Genomic DNA, 21,217 nt, shown 5'->3' on the forward strand with positions numbered 1-21,217 from the left:
CATGACACAAAACAACGAGCCTAAGTTTTGTCGTCCTTGATCAGCATTGGACTAACATGGCCTGTAGACCGGACCAAAGTGACCTCAGTAAAAACAAAAACTCTCAAAAAATATTTGGTCTCTTGACATTAAAAATTCGAAACATCCTGTTCTCCGTCCACATTGTAACTTACAGTAAATGTAGACCGGGACATAAGGACCTCAGCAGCTTCAGGGGAGGGGGGCTATGCCATTAAACAAAAAAATGTTACTCATAACACTGCTTATGGTAGTAAACTTCTTCTGATGACCTTAATCGATGACTTGGTGACCTGATTTCCCCACCACATCCGGTCAAAGTTTTAGGATAATCATTTTTGAGACAGCACGGTTTAAAGATCCAATAACTATGCCTCTAGGACCCCCCACAACCACTGGCTAACGGGGTGTAAGTTCTGCAATTTGCCCTTTATTTACACATGACATATTTTATTGGGAAATATACGATAATTTTCGCTGGGACGGATATTTTCTGCAGGTAGTTTTCTGAGGAGAGAATCTTCTGCAGAGAAGAAAGTTTCCTGGGGGGATTTTTCAGGGGAAATTTTATGCAAAGGGAGAGATTTCCTGGCATGATTTGAAAAACGGCTGGAAAACAAAGAAAAAAACAATGCTTTTCTAGTGAAAGTAAGGAGCAACAGTAAAAACTAAGAGGAACATAAATTATTCGATATATTAACGCCCCCCCCCCCTTGCTCAGCCCTTGTTCTTTACGCAAAAGCTTGGTTTTTTGTTACAATTCTCTGATAAGGGCTGCTTAAACGCAAGGGTCATTGAATTTAAACAAGAAGCATTTAAAGACCAGGAATGTTGGCATAAGTTTATTATAAGTTGAGTCTGACGTTTTAATGGGGCTTGTTTCTTCAAAATCTAACCAAAGCAGAAGAATTTGGACAAAGCTGGGATAATATTTAAAAATAATGTCAAGTTTTATGAAGTGAGGGTATGATCCGAAGGACCTGTACGGCGTACATGCCTTAGAATGACTGATCCACAAAAATGATTCATGTCTGCAGCATCTTTAATACCAATCTAAATATATAGTTGCGCTGGAAATTACCTACGGCAAGTAAGAATTTGTTTACTTATAGACCTGCTTTTATCACACTAAATAAGGCAAAACAAGTTTTTCATTTGAAAAAAAAGGAGCAACATTAAAACTCAAAATAAACAGAAATTATACCGTATATTAAGAAGTTACACCCCTCCTGAATACCTTGCTCTTCACGCTAAAGTTTTAGGCCTTTGAAAAAAGCTTCCTATTCTGAATAAACGACCCATGTGTTTTAGGAGCCGTTTTTTTGAAAATTAGAACAAACAGTCAAACTTCAGCGTAAAGAACAAGGTATTGTGGAGAGGGCAATCACATCAAATACAAAATAACTTCTGATCGTTTGAGATTTAATGTTGCTCCTTACTTTCACCTGAAAAACTAGTTCTTTACTTAATTTCTGATAATTTTTCAAACAATGCCGGTAAATCTGGCTCATCCCCAGGAAGAACTAGACCTCCGTTGCCTGTGCAACGGGAAGTGTTGCAGCAACTGTGCCCTGTTCCTTAGGGCACAGTTGCGGAGCAACACGTGCAACTGTGCCCTACGGGACACAGTTGCGGAGCAACACGTGCAACTGTGCCCTACGGGACACAGTTGCGGAGCAACAGTCTCCATTATGTCCTTCAGAGGACATTTTTCTAATGCGGCTTCGATTCTTGAAGCATCTTTGATATGGTTTTATTTCGAGCTCCTACTAAACTGAGTTTGGTAAAATGTTTAGCTGGTCCAGAAATAAACGAGAATAACACAATAACACAGTTGACAATTCTGAATATTTATAGGATGGATAAGTACAATTTCAAGATAAACCAGAATTTCTTTAAATAATTGAAACTAGAAATCAAATTTTATGGCCATGACATCAAAAATCACACTTAATTCAATTCATTACAGTTATAACGGTAACAACTAAAATACAGCTGTTCAACTAATGTCGATATCATATAACTGGACCCCCCTCCGCCCACAGAGATAAGGTCAAGTTTGGATTCCAAAAGGATAACTAGGCCCGTCAGACTTACTTTCTGTGAAGTTTGATTGAGATCCGACAACTCGTACTGGTACTTCTGGAGTGTATTGGAAATGATACGCGATAAAAAAACGGTTTTTATTTTTTATCTGGAAAAATATTAAGAATTTTTACACACTTTCTGAGGAACTTTTTAATCCATTTCACGTTATAAAAATAAAATAGACATCAAAATCGAAAATTTAAGAAAATTTCAAAAAATCGGAACGAGATTGACTTTTCCGGAATTATTTCCGGGAAATCTGTGAGAGCTACGGAATTTCATGCTCCAGTTCTCGAAAACATCAATAAAAGTTCTATATGAGTTCATAATTATTTTATCTCTAAAACGTTTACTTCCAAAACTAGGGCCGTCTTAACTTGACGCCAATTCGAAGTATTATGTTTCGAGACGCACATTTCGGGAATTATTTCCGGAAAATCTGAAAGATATACGGAAATAACCTCTTATAGTTTTCTGCTGAACTTTTGATGGTCTAAGCTAGGAAAATATAAAACAAACCAAATTCACCAAAAAATTTAAATTGCCCCGAGGGCATGACAAAACTTCCAAATAGAAAAACCCAAAGAAGGAATTTTATTTCGGAGAAAGTATTGTAAGCTCCAGTTGTTAGGAGATCGAGACCTGTCGAAATTCTAGCTGGTCCAGAACAGAAGTTACCTCTAGAACGTCGAAACTTCGGAAATTATTTCTTAGAGAACGAAGCAACTTGGTATATAGAACACTTCACTTCTTCTTGCATACTTTTCATAGCACTACTCGATAAAAATATAAGAAACATCAAAATCGAAAATTTGAGAAAATTCCAAAAAAAATCGGAACGAGATGGACTTTTCCGGAATTATTTCCGGGAAATCTGTAAGAGCTACGGAATTTTGTGCTCCGGTTCTCGAAGAGACAAATGAAAGTTCTACATGAGTTCAGCATAACTGTATTTCTAACAAGTTTATTTCCGAAGCTAGGGTCGTCTTAACTTGACGCCAAACATCGAACGCAGAGTTTCTAAGAAAAAAACGGTTTTATTTTTTTTATGGAAAACTGTTAGAAATTTTAGGAACTTCTCTGGAATTTTTTTACTCTGTTTTACGTTTCCCTTCCCTCTGAAATATCTCAAATTTTTAACTCTTACCACTTCGGAGCTACAGGTCGCTGATCACGGTGAAAAAAAAAAAAAAAAACAAAACAAAAAAAACTACGAAAGCAGTAGTGTTGCTCCGCAACACAATTCCCTTCTCTCACAATAAATTCCTCTATGAAAAGTTCCTCCAACTTAAAATACACTACCATCGTCCCATAAAATTTCTTCCGGACATTTTCATCCTTAATGAAAATTCCCCTACCCCCTCCCAAAAATTTCTTGTAGAAGGTTTAGCCTCAAAATTCTTTTTACCATACTTTTATTCAAAGAAGACTTTCAATCGTTTTTCCAATCCTCTCCGGAAATTCCTACTTTTGTAGAAATAATTTTCCGGATATCCAGGCATATAAAAAATTCCCCTCTCCAAGATAATTCCCCGGAAGATCTCCACATGCAAAATTGAGTAGTCAAAGAGACAGGAAGACAAAAAAAAAGGATTTCGTATAGTAATTCTGTCAAATACCCCCCCAGTGTAAATTTTCCTTTGGAAAGTTCACCCTCGGAAATTTCCCTCCCCTCGAAAGATTCTCCCCACGAAACCGAACCCAAGCATAAAATCCCACACCCCGAAAAATATCTGTGTACTTGCCAAGACCAGGTACTATACGTAAACAATGGACACATTTTATAACTTGAAGACCTATCCTGAGTTAGGGGAGTGGGTTATTTCATCTTCAAAGGCATAGCGTTGGGACTTCTCAGCTATTTTGAACAAAGTGGCTATCTCAAAATTTTGATTGGGCGATTTTGGAAGAAAAAAAACTATAGAATGGAGGCTAGTTGCCATCCAATCTTTTCAGTCTATTAAAAAGGGAACAAGAAATTTTAATTTCCATTCTAGAATCTTTGGTTTGATACGATCACCACCAAGGAAAACAAAAACAAAAAATAAAAACAAATAAACACGTATCTGTGATCTTTCTTCTGACAAAAATACAAAATTACACGTTTTTGCAGCTTGAAACCTCTGCAGTAGGGTTTCCTGATTAGCGGAATTTCTTGGTGTTATTTTTATTAACTTTATTTGCCTTTTAAGGGGTGTTTCCCCCTTTTTCGAAAATGAGGCAAATTTTCTCAGACTCGTAGCCTTTAATGGGTAACTCTTAGCTTAATGAATCTTATATATTTGAAATCAGTATAATAAGCCGATCTTTTGATATATTTATTGGTATTAAAATTCCGGCTTTTAGAGTTCCAGTTACTATTGAGTTACCAGTTACCATATTATCTGTCGTATTTATTTCTTTTTAATGGTGTCAATTATAAGGTATAAACAAGAGACTTAGTCTACTTTTATTGTTCATAACTCTCGCTACCATGTCTCCGGGACTACTTAAGTTTTCTTCCTGTTTCAGCTTAGATTTTGCATCGCGCAGGTCATTTTCTCAACTTTCTCTTGGGATAAACACGTCAAGATATTTCACTTCTTTTGTTTTTTAGTTATTCTTTGGATTTTGGGTGACAATGTTCTTGATGTATCTCCTGTAAGATATGGAAGGATATCAGAATGATTGTGGGATTAAGCTTGTACTTGCTTCAGCTCAGTGCCTTGGTTAATGGTTGGTTGCTGTTCCTATCTCTCTTTTTATATATTAGTCTTCAGGATAGAGATTATCTTCCCATCTCTCTCCTGCGGTAGCACGGGAAATTGATACCCTGCATGCCAATACGGGACCCAGGGATTGATCCTAGCTGTATCTAAATTGGGTGATAATCTATCTAACTGTCTTTATATAAAAGACAATTCTACGCCCTATGCTACAGTAATGGCTTTGGAGGATGTTTATACACATTTAAGGCAAATAAAATAGACGGTTTTTTTCAACTGGAAATAAGGAGAGGTATTGAACTTAAAACGAACATAAATTATTTTTATCTGATGGGGGCTCAACCCCTCGCTCGTTGCACTAAGTTTTTTTTTTTTTTTTTTTTTTTTTTTTTTTTTTTTTTTTTTTTTTTTTAGCGCGTCGAAAAGGCTTAATGTTCCAATTCACCTGCCCTTATGTTTTAGCTGTCGCTTTTAAAGAAAAGGGACAAGTAGTCAAACTTTATTTGCGATACATTAACGAAATCCACAGAATTAACGTGAAAATAAAATATTTTAAAACCAGAAAAATTGACTGTAAGAATTTTGCAAAAAAAAAAAAAAAAACAGACAAAATTCCTATAGAAAAATCTATAGTTTTGTCATGCGAAACACTCATCGGTATGTATGCGCACAAAATATTTCTTTTTCACAAGCTTTACCCTTTAAAGCTCAAAGTGTGTTTCTAAAACTCTAGTTAGTAGGAAGTAGTACATCACATGGAAAATCGTCACAAGTATGGCGCAAAATACTTTAAACCATACGAAAATTGGCTTTGGAAATCAGAAAAAATCCTTTGGGAAAACCAGACTCACCCAAAATACCCAAATTATAGACGAGCTTTATAAAAAAAGCTACCCAATAAATTCTTAAAGTTTTTATTTATTTTTTTTTTTAAATATTTTCTGTCTGTTTTCAAATCTGCCCCTCCAGACCTTTAGAGATGCTGGACCTCCTCCGAGGTAGATTTCTACTTGCATATCTGCTTTGAACGGATGGACTCATAAGGTAAAGTTGTTCAACCTTAAATTGCTCTCTGCAGTTCATACCTTCATGGTTAACAGTATAAAGCCAGGACGTAATGCATTGGCAGAGTTACGAACAGTGTCTAGGCGATAAGAATATTTAGAGAACCTTCATAGAGATCGTAATCTTTATAGAGATAAAGATTTCCAGAGAATTCCCATAGAGATCGTAATCATTGAACCATATTGAAGAAGAAACATTAGATATTGTTCTTGGGAGGGAGGGGGAGGGATAAAGCACCCTACTGAATTGCAGTAATTTCATTCATTTTAATTACTAATTTATTTTTCATTATAATTTTCGTACATTTATTAATTTCTTCATTAGTAGCACTTTCTGTTCTCTTCAATCCCTTACTTATCGCAGTAACCTGAATTTTTTCTTTGGTGTAATTTCTAAATAAATGGATGCTGAGGAAACGGCAATCAATAAACGTCAAGGATGCGTTTCTATTTTCTTCAGTTTACCTGTAGTTCGAATAATGAAATTTTGAAAAAAATAAGCATGCATAAGGTCTATAAGAAAGTTTAAGAAATATGAGTATCGAAAGTAGCCTCAACTGTTGCATTGTTAACGTTTAGATAAGTTGAATATGAAGCTAAGAATAATTCTGTGTTTTTTCTGGTGTATCCATGATTTGGTTAAGAATAAGAAAACAGAAATGAATATTTATTAGTTTGTAAGTTTAAGAAATGCAGCTCTCAAAAGAAGTCTTGATTGGTGTATTGTCAGTATTTTGCTCCTTTGGCTATGTAGTGACCAATAGGGTAAGTGTAAAATCGCACTTTGGCTCAACCATTTGACTGGTAAAATGGTAATAAAAAAGAGAGAAGTAAAAAGCTTTCATCTTTGATAATCTGTCATTTAAACCTAGGAACCTCGTTAACACCAGCTAAACACAGCAGGAGATTTACTTGAACATATCCCTGCTTTTAACGTTGGAAAATCACCCTATGTCATTATGTCATAATCATTCATGTTTCTATGAGTTCCGCTTGTCATAGGAAGTAGGAACTAATGGATTACCATGAGATCTAAATATGTCTAATCTTTCTCAAGCATAGATGTGTGTGGACTGAATAGTATCTTTGTCCTAACAATTCTAGAATCTTGAAGAATTTCTTATCAATGCGTAGGCTTATATCAACTAGGACTACTGATAAATATCTTTCATATCCCAGATTAGTTCCAAGTTCTGGGCTGGGATATTCGAAACAATTTTAATAAGGTGGTGGATTTTCTTAAGGAAGTGGGAAAAGTTGAATTATCTGTGCAGTGTTTGGAAAACTGGGAACCCATTCAGACTTTACCTGAGAGGCCGGTACATCAGGTCTTACAAGTGCACCTATTAGTGCACGCTATTTGTCATAAGACAAATCGGTCATATTAAGAAAAACATCATAAAAAACCAGAGCTGGATCTATGGGGACAAGAGGGGGCAATGGATCCAGGTAGCAAGTCGAGGGCTGGCAAAACAAGCTAAAGAGTAAATATATCAAAAAGTAGTCCAAAAATTAACTTAACGTTTGAAATAATCTAAACTGGAAAACTTGTGTGCTTTGTCGAGCATCAATGCACGTATTTAGTGGCCTCTGATCAGCTAGGTACTAAACATAGAGAGGTCCCACTGTTAATAATATTAAGAGTTTCCAGGGTGAAGCAACTGACGAAAATGTAGAGGCAAATATGTTTTCCGTTTTTTTTTTTAATTAAGACATAAAATACGTGGTGAGGGGGCTGCTTTTTTATAATGACAATACCAAAAAACGACATTTTTCATAATCTAACTCCTAATTGGTGACCCTTGGTGTTTCCCGATGTCCCCCACAATTCTTCTGGCTTAGGGGTTTCGACAAATCGCCACTCCATGGAATAGTTTCTAGCATACGAGCCTAATGATACAATGATAGTTCTATTTTCTTTTATGATTGATCTGTTGCAATAAAAGTCATAGGTTAGAAACGCTATTGCTCCGTACTAATATCTAAAATAGTTTGTTCCCAGGCAACGTTAGCATTATCATAGCTTTACCTATATTTTTGTTTGGTTTATATTTAACGTTTAAATACTCAATGCCAGTGAAAGAGGCGAATAAACGTTTTCTAACAGCTAAAGGCCCGTCTTAATTTGTGTAGGGGCTTGTCTTCATTAGGGAATTAGCTTATAAGACTTGCTCTCGGGCTCTAGGGGGTGTTAAGTTGACTCAAGAGTTTTTGTTATTTGATAGTTGAACTATATTGAACAAAATGGCTACTTCAAAGATTTTATTAGATACATGTGGGGAAGCAAGGTCGTTGGGGGGTTGCTAGCTTTCCTCCGGTCAATTTTGAAGGGCATTAGGAAAAGAAATTCGATTTCCAATTAGATAAGCCCACTCTGAGGCTTGCACGATTATCCCTCCCATAAGAACCAAATTTACCCCCAGGACATAGCTTACAACACTAATCACCGGGCCCTGGGGTTTGTGTAGACCTCAGAATTTTTGTTATCTAAACTTTGAACTATTTTTAACAAAATGGCTGTCTAAAAATTTTTTGGACGCATTTGGGGAACAAAAGCTTGGGGGAGGTTAGTTGCCCTCCAATCACTTTTGACTCTTAAAAAGGGCACTAGAATTTCCGACTTTTAGTCGAATGAGCTCCCTCCAAAATTTTTACAATCATCCCTTCCATATAAAGTGCCCGTGGGAACAAATAATAATAAACATTGAATTAGGCAACGGTATTGCGTTGTCTCTGATTAGATTGGTGAGTACAAGGATTTGAGTTTTGGAAATTTCTCCGGCTGTAAATATGAATTTTGTACTATTGAAGGCCGGATTTCCATGCAGTCCTTTCATGTCAGTAGAATAGGGGCATATAGGGCACTTTTCTTTGTACTCGGTACCTCCAATTTTAGGTAAAAAATGAAATCATTTTATATTGCCTAATTCACAATATTAGACCACTTGAATTCTGGCAGGTTTAGCCTACATGTTGAAAACACATTATATAATTCTAGCAGAGATAGTGTGCCCATATTCCCAATATCAACATCATTGTTATTGAAATCGCTGCTTTTACATGCAACGAGTAATATACTGACGGAGGAAAAGTGTGGCCCCTGGGGAGAGGGCTCCTAATTTCCTTCATTACCGTATTGAAGATGTAGAGGCAGGGGTAAAAATTCAAGAATTTATTTAATTTTTCATTTAAACCAATAACTCATTGAATAAAACACAATCCCGTAGCCTTTGTCGTTATTCTCTTGAAAGGAGGGAGCATTTACATTCTTCTCCCACCAGTACCTATTTTGCGACTGCGTTTGTTAAGAAACTTGAAAATATGCTGTTATATCAATAAAAACTTATATGATTACTATTTTAGGTCAACAGAGACCAGTCAGAATTACAGAACACCCAGTAGATACGACAGTACCACGCAATGATCCAGTTACTTTGCAATGTAAAGCCGAAGGAAATCCAGACCCTGTGATTACCTGGTTCAAGGACGGAGAAACAATATTTCCTAATTCTGGCGATTCAAGAAGGTGATTAATTCACAATTTTAAAATAATGTCTCAAAACCTCTGTCAATACTAAGCCTATATGACTATAGGTTATTTTCATGAGATTTTTGTATTTGCTTGTTGGATGATAAGGAAATTTTGAATTTTGCTATCCAGATTGTCATCCTAACAATTCCAAAAAAAGAAGGTAATAAAAACCAACTGGCATTGCTAAATTAAAGATAAGTAAAGTTGACACGGTCTGCTTTTTATATGAATTGCTTTTGACATTCAGGCAAGACTCTGATTTCCAAAAGTACATTATCCCTCAGATATAGCATTTGTTAAGATTTTGAACATGCTTAGACAAGAGCTGCGATGTAGAAGCAACTTTTGTCTTGCAAAAATAATTTAGTGTAATAGTTTAGAACCACCGCTGTAGTTAAATAGTTTTAGAGCTACCGCTCAATTTGTTCATTGATCGACGCATTATAGAACCCTTTTTCCCTTCAGCTTCTTTCAGCTTAGCGTGAGACAAGACAAAGAGAAGTGACAGAATAAACGGAAAATACTCAATTTGGGCTACATATTTGCCAATTAGGTGGGAATGGGGGTAAAGTATTTGGAAAGTGTGAAGTTAGCTAAAAATTCTTATTACATAACATGCAGAATAATTGCGCATAACACAAGAGGCATGCAGAACCACTATACGTTACCCCCTCCCCCTTCTAATGTGCAAATATATAGCTCGAATTTGTTTCTAAGGTATTCTATTTTTATCTTAATTTGATACATTTCACTAGGATTGAGCGTCAGAAAAACATATTAGAAGAACCATAAGACATTAGTTGCATTTAGTTTGTCTAAACAGTGCATCTGCAATATATAAAAAATAGACAAGGCTACTCAGTTAAAACCTTAAGGGAATGCTAAGGGGAGTATTACACTAAATCAAAAGATGCTTTATGAGTCACGGATATTAAAATGGCGTTTTTGCAATACCTCAGATAGAACTAAGGGTATTTAGTTTGAAATTATGTGAAATGTTGAGGGGGATATGGAACTACATCGAATAAAATTATGCATTTAGGTGGTGTGAATGGTGCATCTGCAATACCTCAAGTACGATTAAGGGTATAAATTAACAATTGAAGGGACCAAGCCCAAATGAAGCTCTGGCTGATTGAAGGCTTAGTCCTACAATTGTATTGCTTGTGGCAAGTTGAGTTTCTTTTTAGTTTCAAATTGGTTGTTCAATATCATTTGGGTTCCTTTTGGCCTTGTTTACTAATTGATAGCGATTTCTGATCATTTTAAATTTAAACTGTTATTTGACTCTATTTCTGCTCGTCTTTGTTTTAGCGCTACTCTTTACTTCTCTTTGAAAACTTGTATGATGTAAAATGTTTAAAAAAAGCAATTTCTTAAACGCAGAATTAGGACACTTTTTTCCACTCCCAACCAATCTCAATTGAGATACAACAACCACTCTGGTAGATGCAGGGGCGTCACTACCCTTTTACCTTTGGGAGGGATACTTCCAAAATGTGCCGACAAATTCGGATAGGTGCCTATGACAATTGACATTTGTTACTTCGTTTTTTATGGTGTTAAAATGATGTTTGTTAGTTGCGGAAAATTGTCGTATATTGTAAGAGAAAGACTCTGGTGTAAAAATATACCATAAAAGCAAAATCAAGACAAAGAAAAAAAAGCTAAACTTTAAGGATGCACGGCTTTTCAACTTTCCACTTTTCTACAAATAGGGCCTAGGTTGAGGGCCTTTTTTCTAGTAGGTCTTTTTCTGGCATCATGAGCATGAGATAGTCAAATTGATTTTTTCCCGTAGTTGACTTCATTCTGTTCTTGACGATTTCATCTAGCTAAATATCCGTTCACCTTCGACCGATGTCACTGCAATAGTTTTTGCAAAATTGAAAGCCCAATAATCTAAAGGCAACCGTCGTCTGTTCTAACTCGCTAGAGAGAACAACTCAGCAAGCTCTAAGATGTTTCCATTGCTTTTGCAAATCTTAGCAAAAAGAAAAATAATGTTGCCTCTGTGGGTTAGGCATTTTAAGTATTGCATATTTCTTTCTAACTTCTTGGAAATGTGAGCTTGCGTTCCATCAAAGTGCCTACCCATGTTTCTTGCAAAATCGTAGCATTGAAATGCCAGTGTTTCTTCATTGATACGAGCCTTTCATAAAACTCGTAGAATTTCTTCTGCTATATCGGCTCTTTTCTCTTACTCATAATCTACTGTGACGAGTAAACGCTCTTTAGTGGCTCCTTCTCCATCAATATACCTTACACCTACAGCTAAACACTCTACATGGCTGGCAGAAGGTGTTTCGTCTGCGAAGATGCCAAAGAAGTCAGTTTCATTAACTTCTGCTATGACTTCAAACTAGCTCCGTGACAATCAAAATTAATTTATTTTTGTTATTACCCAACAAATAGCCAGTGACTTTTGGCTCCATCTGGTTTTTCATTCGATGGCCCATTTCGATGTTGTGTCTCGAAAGAGCATTAGATAGCTCAAAGTAATTTTCCTTGTCATGATTCTTCCCACAAAATGCCAGCCCTTGTTTGTCTAGAGTGGTGTTAACTTCTAGAAACCAATGCATAATGCAACACTCTCTTTCCCTTTCCTTTCCTGACTCTATACCTTTCATTAGTTTCTAATTTTAACTACGGCTTGCAATGATTTATCTCTCTCTATAAAACAAATAAGATCACCTACAGAAGCATTGGAACCATTTGATTGGAAGTGACTGATGAGCTTTTCAGCCTTGGCACCCTTGCTTCTCATTCTGTGCCAGCCTCTAGTTCCTGTTATAAATGAAGAATCTCTGTTTCTGTATTCGCAGCCAGGTCCAGTTGGAAACACCGAATAGACAAAGCAGTAGGCTAAATCTTTCTCGACACTATACTCTAGGTGCAGGTACTCATTGTACCAGTTTCTACAAACCACAACTGTTGTTTAAAACTCTGGGATTCGATTTCCTCTTTTTTTTGGAAAATTGATATTTGGCTTAAATTGTCCTAGCTTGATAAGCTTCAGCTTTTCTAAGTTTTTTCGTTAGGCCCGAGATTGTGCTCGACTCTTATACGATTCTAGCTTGCTGTAAACTTTCGGCTTCAGATTCTGCTCCTTTGAGCAATAAATTTCTCTGACTGACAAGGCCTGGTTCATTATTCGCTGATTAATCACCCTATGTCTAGTGCTTTTACTGTAACGTCTGATTCATTAGTGACGGAACCAAACTTAACTTCAAGTGATAGTTTTTTTTGCTATCTCGGCACAGTCAATAATGTAAGAAATAATAGCGAAGATATTGCCGATTTCCACCGTTTCTTCGTGATTAATTTCTTAACAGTAAACTTCTTCCAATCTTTTTTTTCTTTCACCAGATTCCAGTGTCAGACGTAAGAGGAAAAGTACCTTCGATTTTTTCAGCCGCATTTTCTTCTAATCAGACTCCTATTTTTGTCAAGGATGGACCAGGACAAACTTCCTCAAGTGATGTCTGAAATGTTACTTCAATTTCACCACAGTTGTTTTTTTTTTTGAATTTATTTCACTCATTCAAAAACCTTGATAAGCTCTAAACAAATTCAAAAACTTTTGTAATATACATACATTTAATTCTATAATTTTAATTTTTTTTAATTTAATTTAATTTTATAATTCAATTTTATTTAATATTTAACATATTTAATTTTCTTCAAATTGCCATTTTTTAGTGTTTTGGGCGATATTGAGACGGTCTCTATACCTATAGTTCGGTACCACAAACTGTTGGAAACCTAATCGTTTTGCTTCTCTTTGTCGTCACGGACTTGTCTTGTTCTTTTGTCAATAGGTACAGGAACACTTGCATTTTCATGTTACTTCAGAACGGTTCTCGACAAGGTGGAAACCAGCGATGGTTTTATATTGAATTCCCTAAATGTTTATTTTACCTAAGGACTATTAGTTAATGTCCAACAAATTGGATAATTATTGATCCCTTTTTCATTCGGGTGACCAGCTCCGAACCACTAAGGAATAAATCCGAAAATAAATAATTGATGCTATTACCAACTACATAATGAGCTTTCTAAGGAGAAATTAAAGGAGGACAAATTAACTCGGAGTTAATTCACTGAGCCTATTGTTCCTTTTAATTTCAGTAGAAAAAGATAACTAAGTGGCCTAGCCAAGGGAAGGGTAAGAGGTTTCAACCACCTTTCTCTATAACGGGAAAACTTATGCAAAGTATGGATTTTTAAAAGTTATATCATGACCCATTAGAACTATTTTCAAAGTAAAGTTCTGGTTGCTCCTCATATAGGCTCCGTTAGCTCCCCCTGTAAAAATGAATGGTGTGTAAGACATGATCCGGAAATCTTAGAAAATACTTAAAGCGGAGATATCGGGGCGAAACTGGATGGGAAGAATAAAAACAAGTCTAAGATACGTGACTGACATAACCGGACCGGATCCGCTCTCTTTGGTGGAGTTGGGGGGGGGGGTAATTCAGAAAAATGAGGTATTTGTAACTTATGAATGGGTAATCAGATCCTAATGAAATTTTATATTTAAAAAAAATCTTGTAATTTAAAGCTCTCATTTTAAATTCCGACCAAATTTTAAATTCCACATTGGGGGGAGTTGGAGGGGGAAACCGGAATTCTTGGAAAACGTGAAAATTGGGGTATTATCTTACAAATAGGTGATCGGATCTTAATGAAACTTGATATATAGAAGGATCTTATGTCTCAGATGCTCCATTTTCGACTAGAATTGGATCCGGGGACATAAGGGGTTGGAAGCGGGAAATAGAAATCTTGGAAAACGCTTAGAGTGGAGAGATCGGGATGAAACTTCATGGGAAGAATAAGCACAAGCTCTAGATAGTTGATTGACATAATTGGAACGGATCCGTTCTCTTTGGAGGAGCTGGGGGGTGTTAATTTGGAAAAAATAGAAAAATTGAGGTATTTTTAACTTAAGAACGGGTGACCGGATCTTAAAAATTTGATATTTAGAAGGAATTCATGTCTCAGAGCTCTTACTTCAAATCCCAGCCAGATCTGTAGAAATTGGGGGGAGTTGGAGGGAGAAATCGGAAATCATGGAAAACGCTTAGAGTGAAGGAATCGGGATGAAGCTTGGTGGATAGAATTAGCAAATGTCGTAGATACATGATTGACGTAGCCTTACTGGATTTGCACTCATTGGGGGAGTTGGGGTGAGGAGTTCAGTATTTTGGCGAGTTTGGTGCTTCTGGAAGTGCTAGGACGATGAAAATTGGTAGGCGTGTCAGGGAGCTGCTCACATAAAGTCGTTTTCTCAGATTCGACCATCTGGGTGGCTAAAGGGAGAGGAAAAATTAGAAAAAATGAGGTATTTATAAATTACGAGTGGGTGATCAGATTTTAATGAATTTTAATATTTACAAGGACATTGTGACTCAGAGCTCGTATTTTAAATCCCGACCGGCATTAAGCCTTTGATTTTCCTTTTAAATCAATCTATTGATTCTTGGAATTTTGTTAGAGCTCATACCATATGAGCTCTTGGCTCTTAGCTCTTCTGGCCTCGTCACAAGTGCCATATGGGCTCTTAGCTCTTGTTTCTTAAGAATTTACAGTTTGGCCTGCTATTTGCATGATGGGGAAAGTTTTTCAACAGTTTTGAACAGCTTACTCATCTTGAAAATACCTTGAAAAAACCTATGGCTATAACATTGTCAATATGTCTTTTAGATAACCTATATATTTATATACTTCTTGAAATTTTGTCATCTTAGTGCTATTAGTCTTGCAAGTAGTTGCCACAGAAATATTGGTTGAAACAATAGTAATAGATGTAGTACAATTATTGAAAGCAGAAGTGGTAGTACTATCAGTAGTAGTGTGCGCATGTCGCCTTTTGGTCAATTGATCTTCCCCTTTAAGAATTCTCTGAGAATTCCAATTTAATAGTTCTAGGACCATATTAGTTGCGGTGGTAGTAGGAGAATTGGTTGTAATATCAGTATTGTGCTAGTTGTAGTAGTAGTAGAAACAGTAGTAGCAGCTGTATTAATAGTAGTAGTAGCAGGTACATTTTACTTTTTGGTCAACTGAACATCCCGCTCATGATGCCCCTGAAGTTTCCTCTCGGCGCAATAAGCCGTTTCAAAATTATTTCTGACACGCCCATATAACTAATCTGTATGCATACAGTATGTTTTTATTTAGTTCCACTTTCCTATCTACTTTTCTTCAGATGTTTATTTTAATATCCTTGACGTTAGTAGTACTCGCTACAGAAGTAGTATTTTTAGCGATAACAGTAGTAGTAGTAGTAATTGTGGTAGCAGTAGAAGCAGTGGTAGTTGTGGCAGGATTAGTAGTAGTAGTAGCGTGCAAATAGTGCATTTTTGCACTATTTGCTATTTCCCTTATCATTTCCTGAAAGTTTCAAATTAAAATATTCAGTCATTCCTGAGTTACGCCCTTTTGAGAACCCATATATACATAACATGTTTTGATGTATTTCAACACTCCCCTCAACATTTCTTGAAAGACCGCCTTAATGCCCTTCGTATTTCGGGAAAGTAAAAGTCAAATACATACCTTTTCTCAATGACATTTACTCTATATAAACAATAAGTTACGCCCTTTTGAGAACCCATATATACATACCATGTTTTGATGTATTTCAACACTCCCCTCGACATTTCTTGAAAGACCGCCTTAATACCCTTCGTATTTCGGGAAAGTAAAAGTCAAATGCATACCTTTTCTCAATGACATTTACTCTATGTAAACAATATACAAATTGCCTAACTCACAGTCCTTGGCCTGAGGCCTAGGGAGAGGGCCGACATACCCAAACGCATAATTACTGAGTATTTCAATATTGATGAAAATATAGATGTCTCGAAACTCTGTTTAGTTGTTTGTTTTAGGAAATGATGGGTAAGGGGGAGGGGGGGGGCTTGCTGCTCTCAAATCACTTTTGACTCTTAAAAAGGTACACTATAAATTCCAATTTCAAATCAAACAAGCCCCATCTAAAGTTTATACGACCACACATTCCATAAAACCCCTTATATGCCCCCGGGGAATAACCTAAAGCCCTTGCCCAAGGGCTCTGGGAGTTTTTAAAAAAACTGAGGAATAATTATATATTTTTTGGACTATTTTGAAAAGAATGGCTGTCTCTCAATTTTATCCAGATACGTTTGGTGAAGAGGGAAGTTGGGGCGGGGAAGGACTAGCTGCCTTTTATCACTTATGCCTCTAAGAAAGGAACTAGGAAATTAGAGATTCTAATTTCCAACCAAATAAGCCATCTTTGAAGTTTATTGAGCCATCCTTTCCATATAAACCTCGAATTCCCATGAGAGCATAATTTAAAACCCTTCCCCCAAGCTCTGTTTGTTTGTACCAACCCCAAAAGCCTTGTTATATGCTCTGTGGACTATTTCGAATAAAATAGCTCTCTAAAAATTTCTATTGGATTCATTTCGGGAAAATACGACGGATGGGGGGGGGAACTGCCCTCTGATCATTTTAACTGCTAAAAAGGTAATTAGAACTTCTGATTACAAATTCAAACACCCCCCTCCGTAATATATATGACCATCCTTTCAATAAAAATTTATATGCCACCAGGCATAACTTACAACCCTTACCCTGACAGCTGTGTAGTTGCCATCCTCAAAGACATATTTTCTGGACGTTTCAACTACGCTGAACAAAATTGACATCTCAATTTTTTTTGGATGTGTTTCAGTTATAAGGGGCGTGGAAGGGGGGGGGGGGGCTGGCCAGTCTCAAAACACTTTTGACTTTTAAAAGAGGCATTGTAACTTCCATTTTCAAATCAAATAAGCCCCATCTGAAGTCTATACGATCAGCCGTTCCATAAAAACCTTATATGCCCCCATGAAATAACTTACTACCTTTGCCTCCAAGCTCTGGTCGTTTGCAACAACCCCCAAAGCCTCGTTATATGATCTGTGGACTATTTCGAATAAAAAGTCTCTCAAAATTACTATTTGATGCATTTTAGGAACCCGCAAAGGGTGGGAGGGCAACTGCCCTCGGATCATTTGGACTGCTCAAAAAGGCATTAGAACTTCTAATTACTAATCCAATGAGCCCCCTTCGTATATATATATATATATATATATATATATATATATATATATATATATATATATATATATATATATATATATAGGCCACTAGGCCACTTAAAAAGACTAGGCCACTTAACTAGGCCACTTAAAAAGAAAAACAAAATAGAACAAAAACAGAAAAATCAATAACACAAAAAAACAAAGAAAAACAAACAATTCATTCAAATAATAATGGCACATTTAAACATGTCAAAATTGGTGTGTGTAAATCAAACTTGATCAAGTTAGCCAAAGTGGCAGATAGAGGCAAAAAAGGGGCTCAGAAAGCACTAAAATGAGGGAATTATCCGAAGCAAGTATCCTTGTCTGGATAGAAAGAGAAGATTTTCTACGCAGCTCAAAAGATGGGAGGCCATCACCAACAAACGTTCCAGATGCACTACAATTCAAATAAAGATTAAGACACCACCGTAAAGAATTTTTATAAAGAACCCGAAGAGAATTCTCACACTTAACTGACAGAGATTGTACAAAAGCTAGACCGTACAAGGGAGTGCAGTAAGCTCTGAAAAGAAAACATCTTACAGAAGGGTCGTAACTCCCGAACTTACGAATGAGCAGATTAGCCCTGCAGCAAAGCGAACGTGAAAGTGCCTTAACATGAAGCTCATCACTCAGAGTTGGAGACATTGTGAATCCAATATATTTGTAGGATCCAACAAAAGATAATGACACTCCAGAAAGCGACGCCATAGGGATATGTTTCAAAGAAGTTCCCCGGGGAATAAATGCCATACACAGGGTCTTAGCCGTGTTGAACACGATATCATTGGCTGACGCAAGCTCATCAGAAGTAAATGGTTAAGTGCAGCCACTGTGGGAGCTAAAATAACCAGGTCACCAGCATAACCCAGGTTATTGAAGCAAACACCACCAATGAAACAGCCAGCCCCAGATTACGCCAAACGCAGGTTAAGATCATCCACATAAAAGTTATGAAGCAACTGTGAGAGGAACCCACCTTGCCGTACACCATTCAAAGCAGGGAAAGACTCACTGAAATAATCCCTCCGTTTGATTTTGAAACGCTGCACTTGAAATCAGTACTGAAGAGTTCCAATGACACGACGGTCAACTCCTTAGGTGTCTATTTTGTCAAGGAGCTTCTCAAGGTTCACTCGGTCGAAAGCCGCCTTTGCATCAATGAAGCATGCAAGCAGAGGACTAAAAAAGCCAAAAGTACTGCACTACAGATTTAAGGATAAACATGCAGAACTCCGTCGAAGATCCTTCTTTGAATCTAAATTGATAATGCGATGAATCTATCTGGGGTGATATCAAAGAGCATAGAAAGTTTTCAAAAAGCTTTGAGATGGCAGCCGCTAGAGCAACCGGTATATAATTGCTTAACGATGCCATATCACTGGTATTTGACTTCGCAATAGGAACCAGGCAAACCACAGTAAGGGAATCTGGGACATAGCAGTGGTTGAGAAAACCATTGAAGAGCAGTGTCAACAAACAAATAAGGGATGGGCCACCATGATTAATCTGATTTGCCGTCACTCCATCAAGTCCACCAGACTTGCTGCCCGAAAGCCCACACAAAGATCACACCACAGACTCTGCCGTTATCAGCTGCTCAACAGGATCAGTCCGAGGTTTGGAGAAGGATCTTGCCCCCGTTGCTTTGGGATCAGAAGCCACTGGCGAGAAAGCAGCACTGTAATGACCCCTCCATAAATCAGCAATGTCTTTGGGACCAGTCACTGAACCGACTCTGTTCGACATTTTTTGGGGACCAGCACTCTTAGAACTAGCAACCTTTTTCCAAAACTCACGGAGATTAAGTGAACCCAAACAACTGGCTAGAGCCGAAGTCCTCAAACTCTCCATAATCTTTTGCACCACCGAAGGGCACTCTGGAACCTACTGTGAAGAATTCTCTTCGCAGAATCAAGCCCACCACCAAGAGGTTGGCCATTAGCAACCCTCAAAAGCAAGGCATTTGTTGCAGCTACATAATGGGGGCCGACGTAAGTATTCCAACCAGGAATAACAATCAGCCCCACCCTTTTCCTGTTAGTACTACCTGGACGAAGAGGTAGAATATGACACGCACTAGCAATAAGAATTGAAATCAGTGTATAATAAAGAGCCCCTAGCCCATTAGTGTGAGAAGGATTAGCACAGTAAGGGAAAATACAATGGTAAATAGTAGTTATATCCAGAGCAAGGATGCGCCTCTCAACCTCCACACCATAAGCCACAAGCTGAGACGCACTCGCACGCTCCCTGTCTACAACAGACGAACAGAGGGTGGCGGATCTGCACACAACGAATCCGCAGCACGAATAGCACAAGATAAGTCAAACAAAAGAGGGAATTTTTTCTGAACCAAATATATCATATCTTACAGAAATAGGCATAACAGTACTACTAAAAGAACTTGAGCACACCATGTGATCAATCTATGACGTAGGGCCTGACGAGCTCAAATATGTAAAATTTGATGACTCTAGAGCCACTTCATCACAACAAACCAAATCATTTTCAGCTATTACTGCCTTCAGATCACGGCTGAAAATAGTTTCTATGCTGTAATTAGCATTAAAATCACCCAGGAAACAAAAATAAGTATATTTATCAGATAAAAGCGATTCTAGCTTACCTAAGTACAATGAAAATACATGCAAATTCTCACTTGAGTAAACTGGTATATAAACATTAACAAAAAGATATTCCTGATCATCACAAAGGAGGCAGACTGGCTGCAGCCTCTCATCTGAGGGGAATGGAAAAGATATTAGGTGAGAGTAAGCGTTTCTACAGAGAATAGCTAACCCACTTCTTGGCCTCCCGCTCAAAAGGCCATCACCTGCTTTCGTAGCATTCACTGAAAAAGAAACAATATCCCCACTTAAACCCTCCAAAAACACATTATCAACATCAATTAACAGTGTTTCCTGTAGAAAATTGAAGTCAGACTCTTCACAGAGAACTTTCACTGTACCTGCATTATGCTTCACTGAGTGACATTTGTAAGACACTATGCGTTGTTTCTCACTCCTCAATGCAGACTTGACCTCCGGAAGGCGTGGGTTCACTAGTGGGCACTTTAAGCTTGGGTTCATAACGTCCTAACGAGGATGCCGGCAGACCAGAACTTTCGCATGTAGCGCAGCCGACACAACGAGGTTGAACGAAGCACTGTTGGAACTGGCCGTCACAATTTTTGAGCAAGATACTGGACACTTCAGTTTCTTTGAAACAAAATTAGCAACTGTGTCCTCAGTAGTTTCGGGAGCAAATCTACTAACAAAGAGCTTTGATACCTTAGTTTGCAGGACTGAATTCATATTAGGAATCACAGACCTGATATTAGCTCCCACAGTGCGTTTGAGACCTTGAAGACCATATGAAAGAGAACCACAACCTCCAACTGCCTGAGCTGTTTAACCTTATGTGTTTTAGCAGGTTTCGCTGTAGCACTGGCATAGGTTCCAGCTTCAATTTGACTCTTGGTACCAGTCGCTGGCCTAGAAAAAAGAATCATAGAGCAACTACTCGCTCTATTAATAGGAACAGGAGCATAATCATTAGCACTATCCGTCAATACAGCCTCTTTTGATTGCATCAGGCTGGGAACCTCAGATGACTGTGATAACTTAGTTGAGGGCGTCATCTGTTGCTTAACAGCAATTGCATGAAGTGTAGATTTGATCTCATCAA

The 21,217-nt window shown here is 37.4% G+C and overlaps 1 protein-coding gene across 1 annotated transcript in view; it reads left to right on the top strand.

Moving 5' to 3' along the window:
• Nucleotides 1–4,686: 4,686 nt before the first annotated feature.
• The window catches only part of LOC136025758 (roundabout homolog 2-like), a 124,778-nt gene continuing 108,247 nt past the window's right edge, over nt 4,687–21,217 (top strand). The window contains exons 1-2 of the mRNA XM_065701745.1: nt 4,687–4,821; nt 9,239–9,401. Of these exons, the coding sequence (XP_065557817.1) occupies nt 4,770–4,821; nt 9,239–9,401 (215 nt within the window). The 5' untranslated portion in view covers nt 4,687–4,769. The remainder of the gene's footprint in view (nt 4,822–9,238; nt 9,402–21,217) is intronic.

Source organism: Artemia franciscana, chromosome 4 (genome assembly GCF_032884065.1).
Source record: "Artemia franciscana chromosome 4, ASM3288406v1, whole genome shotgun sequence".
Classification (NCBI taxonomy): domain Eukaryota; kingdom Metazoa; phylum Arthropoda; class Branchiopoda; order Anostraca; family Artemiidae; genus Artemia; species Artemia franciscana.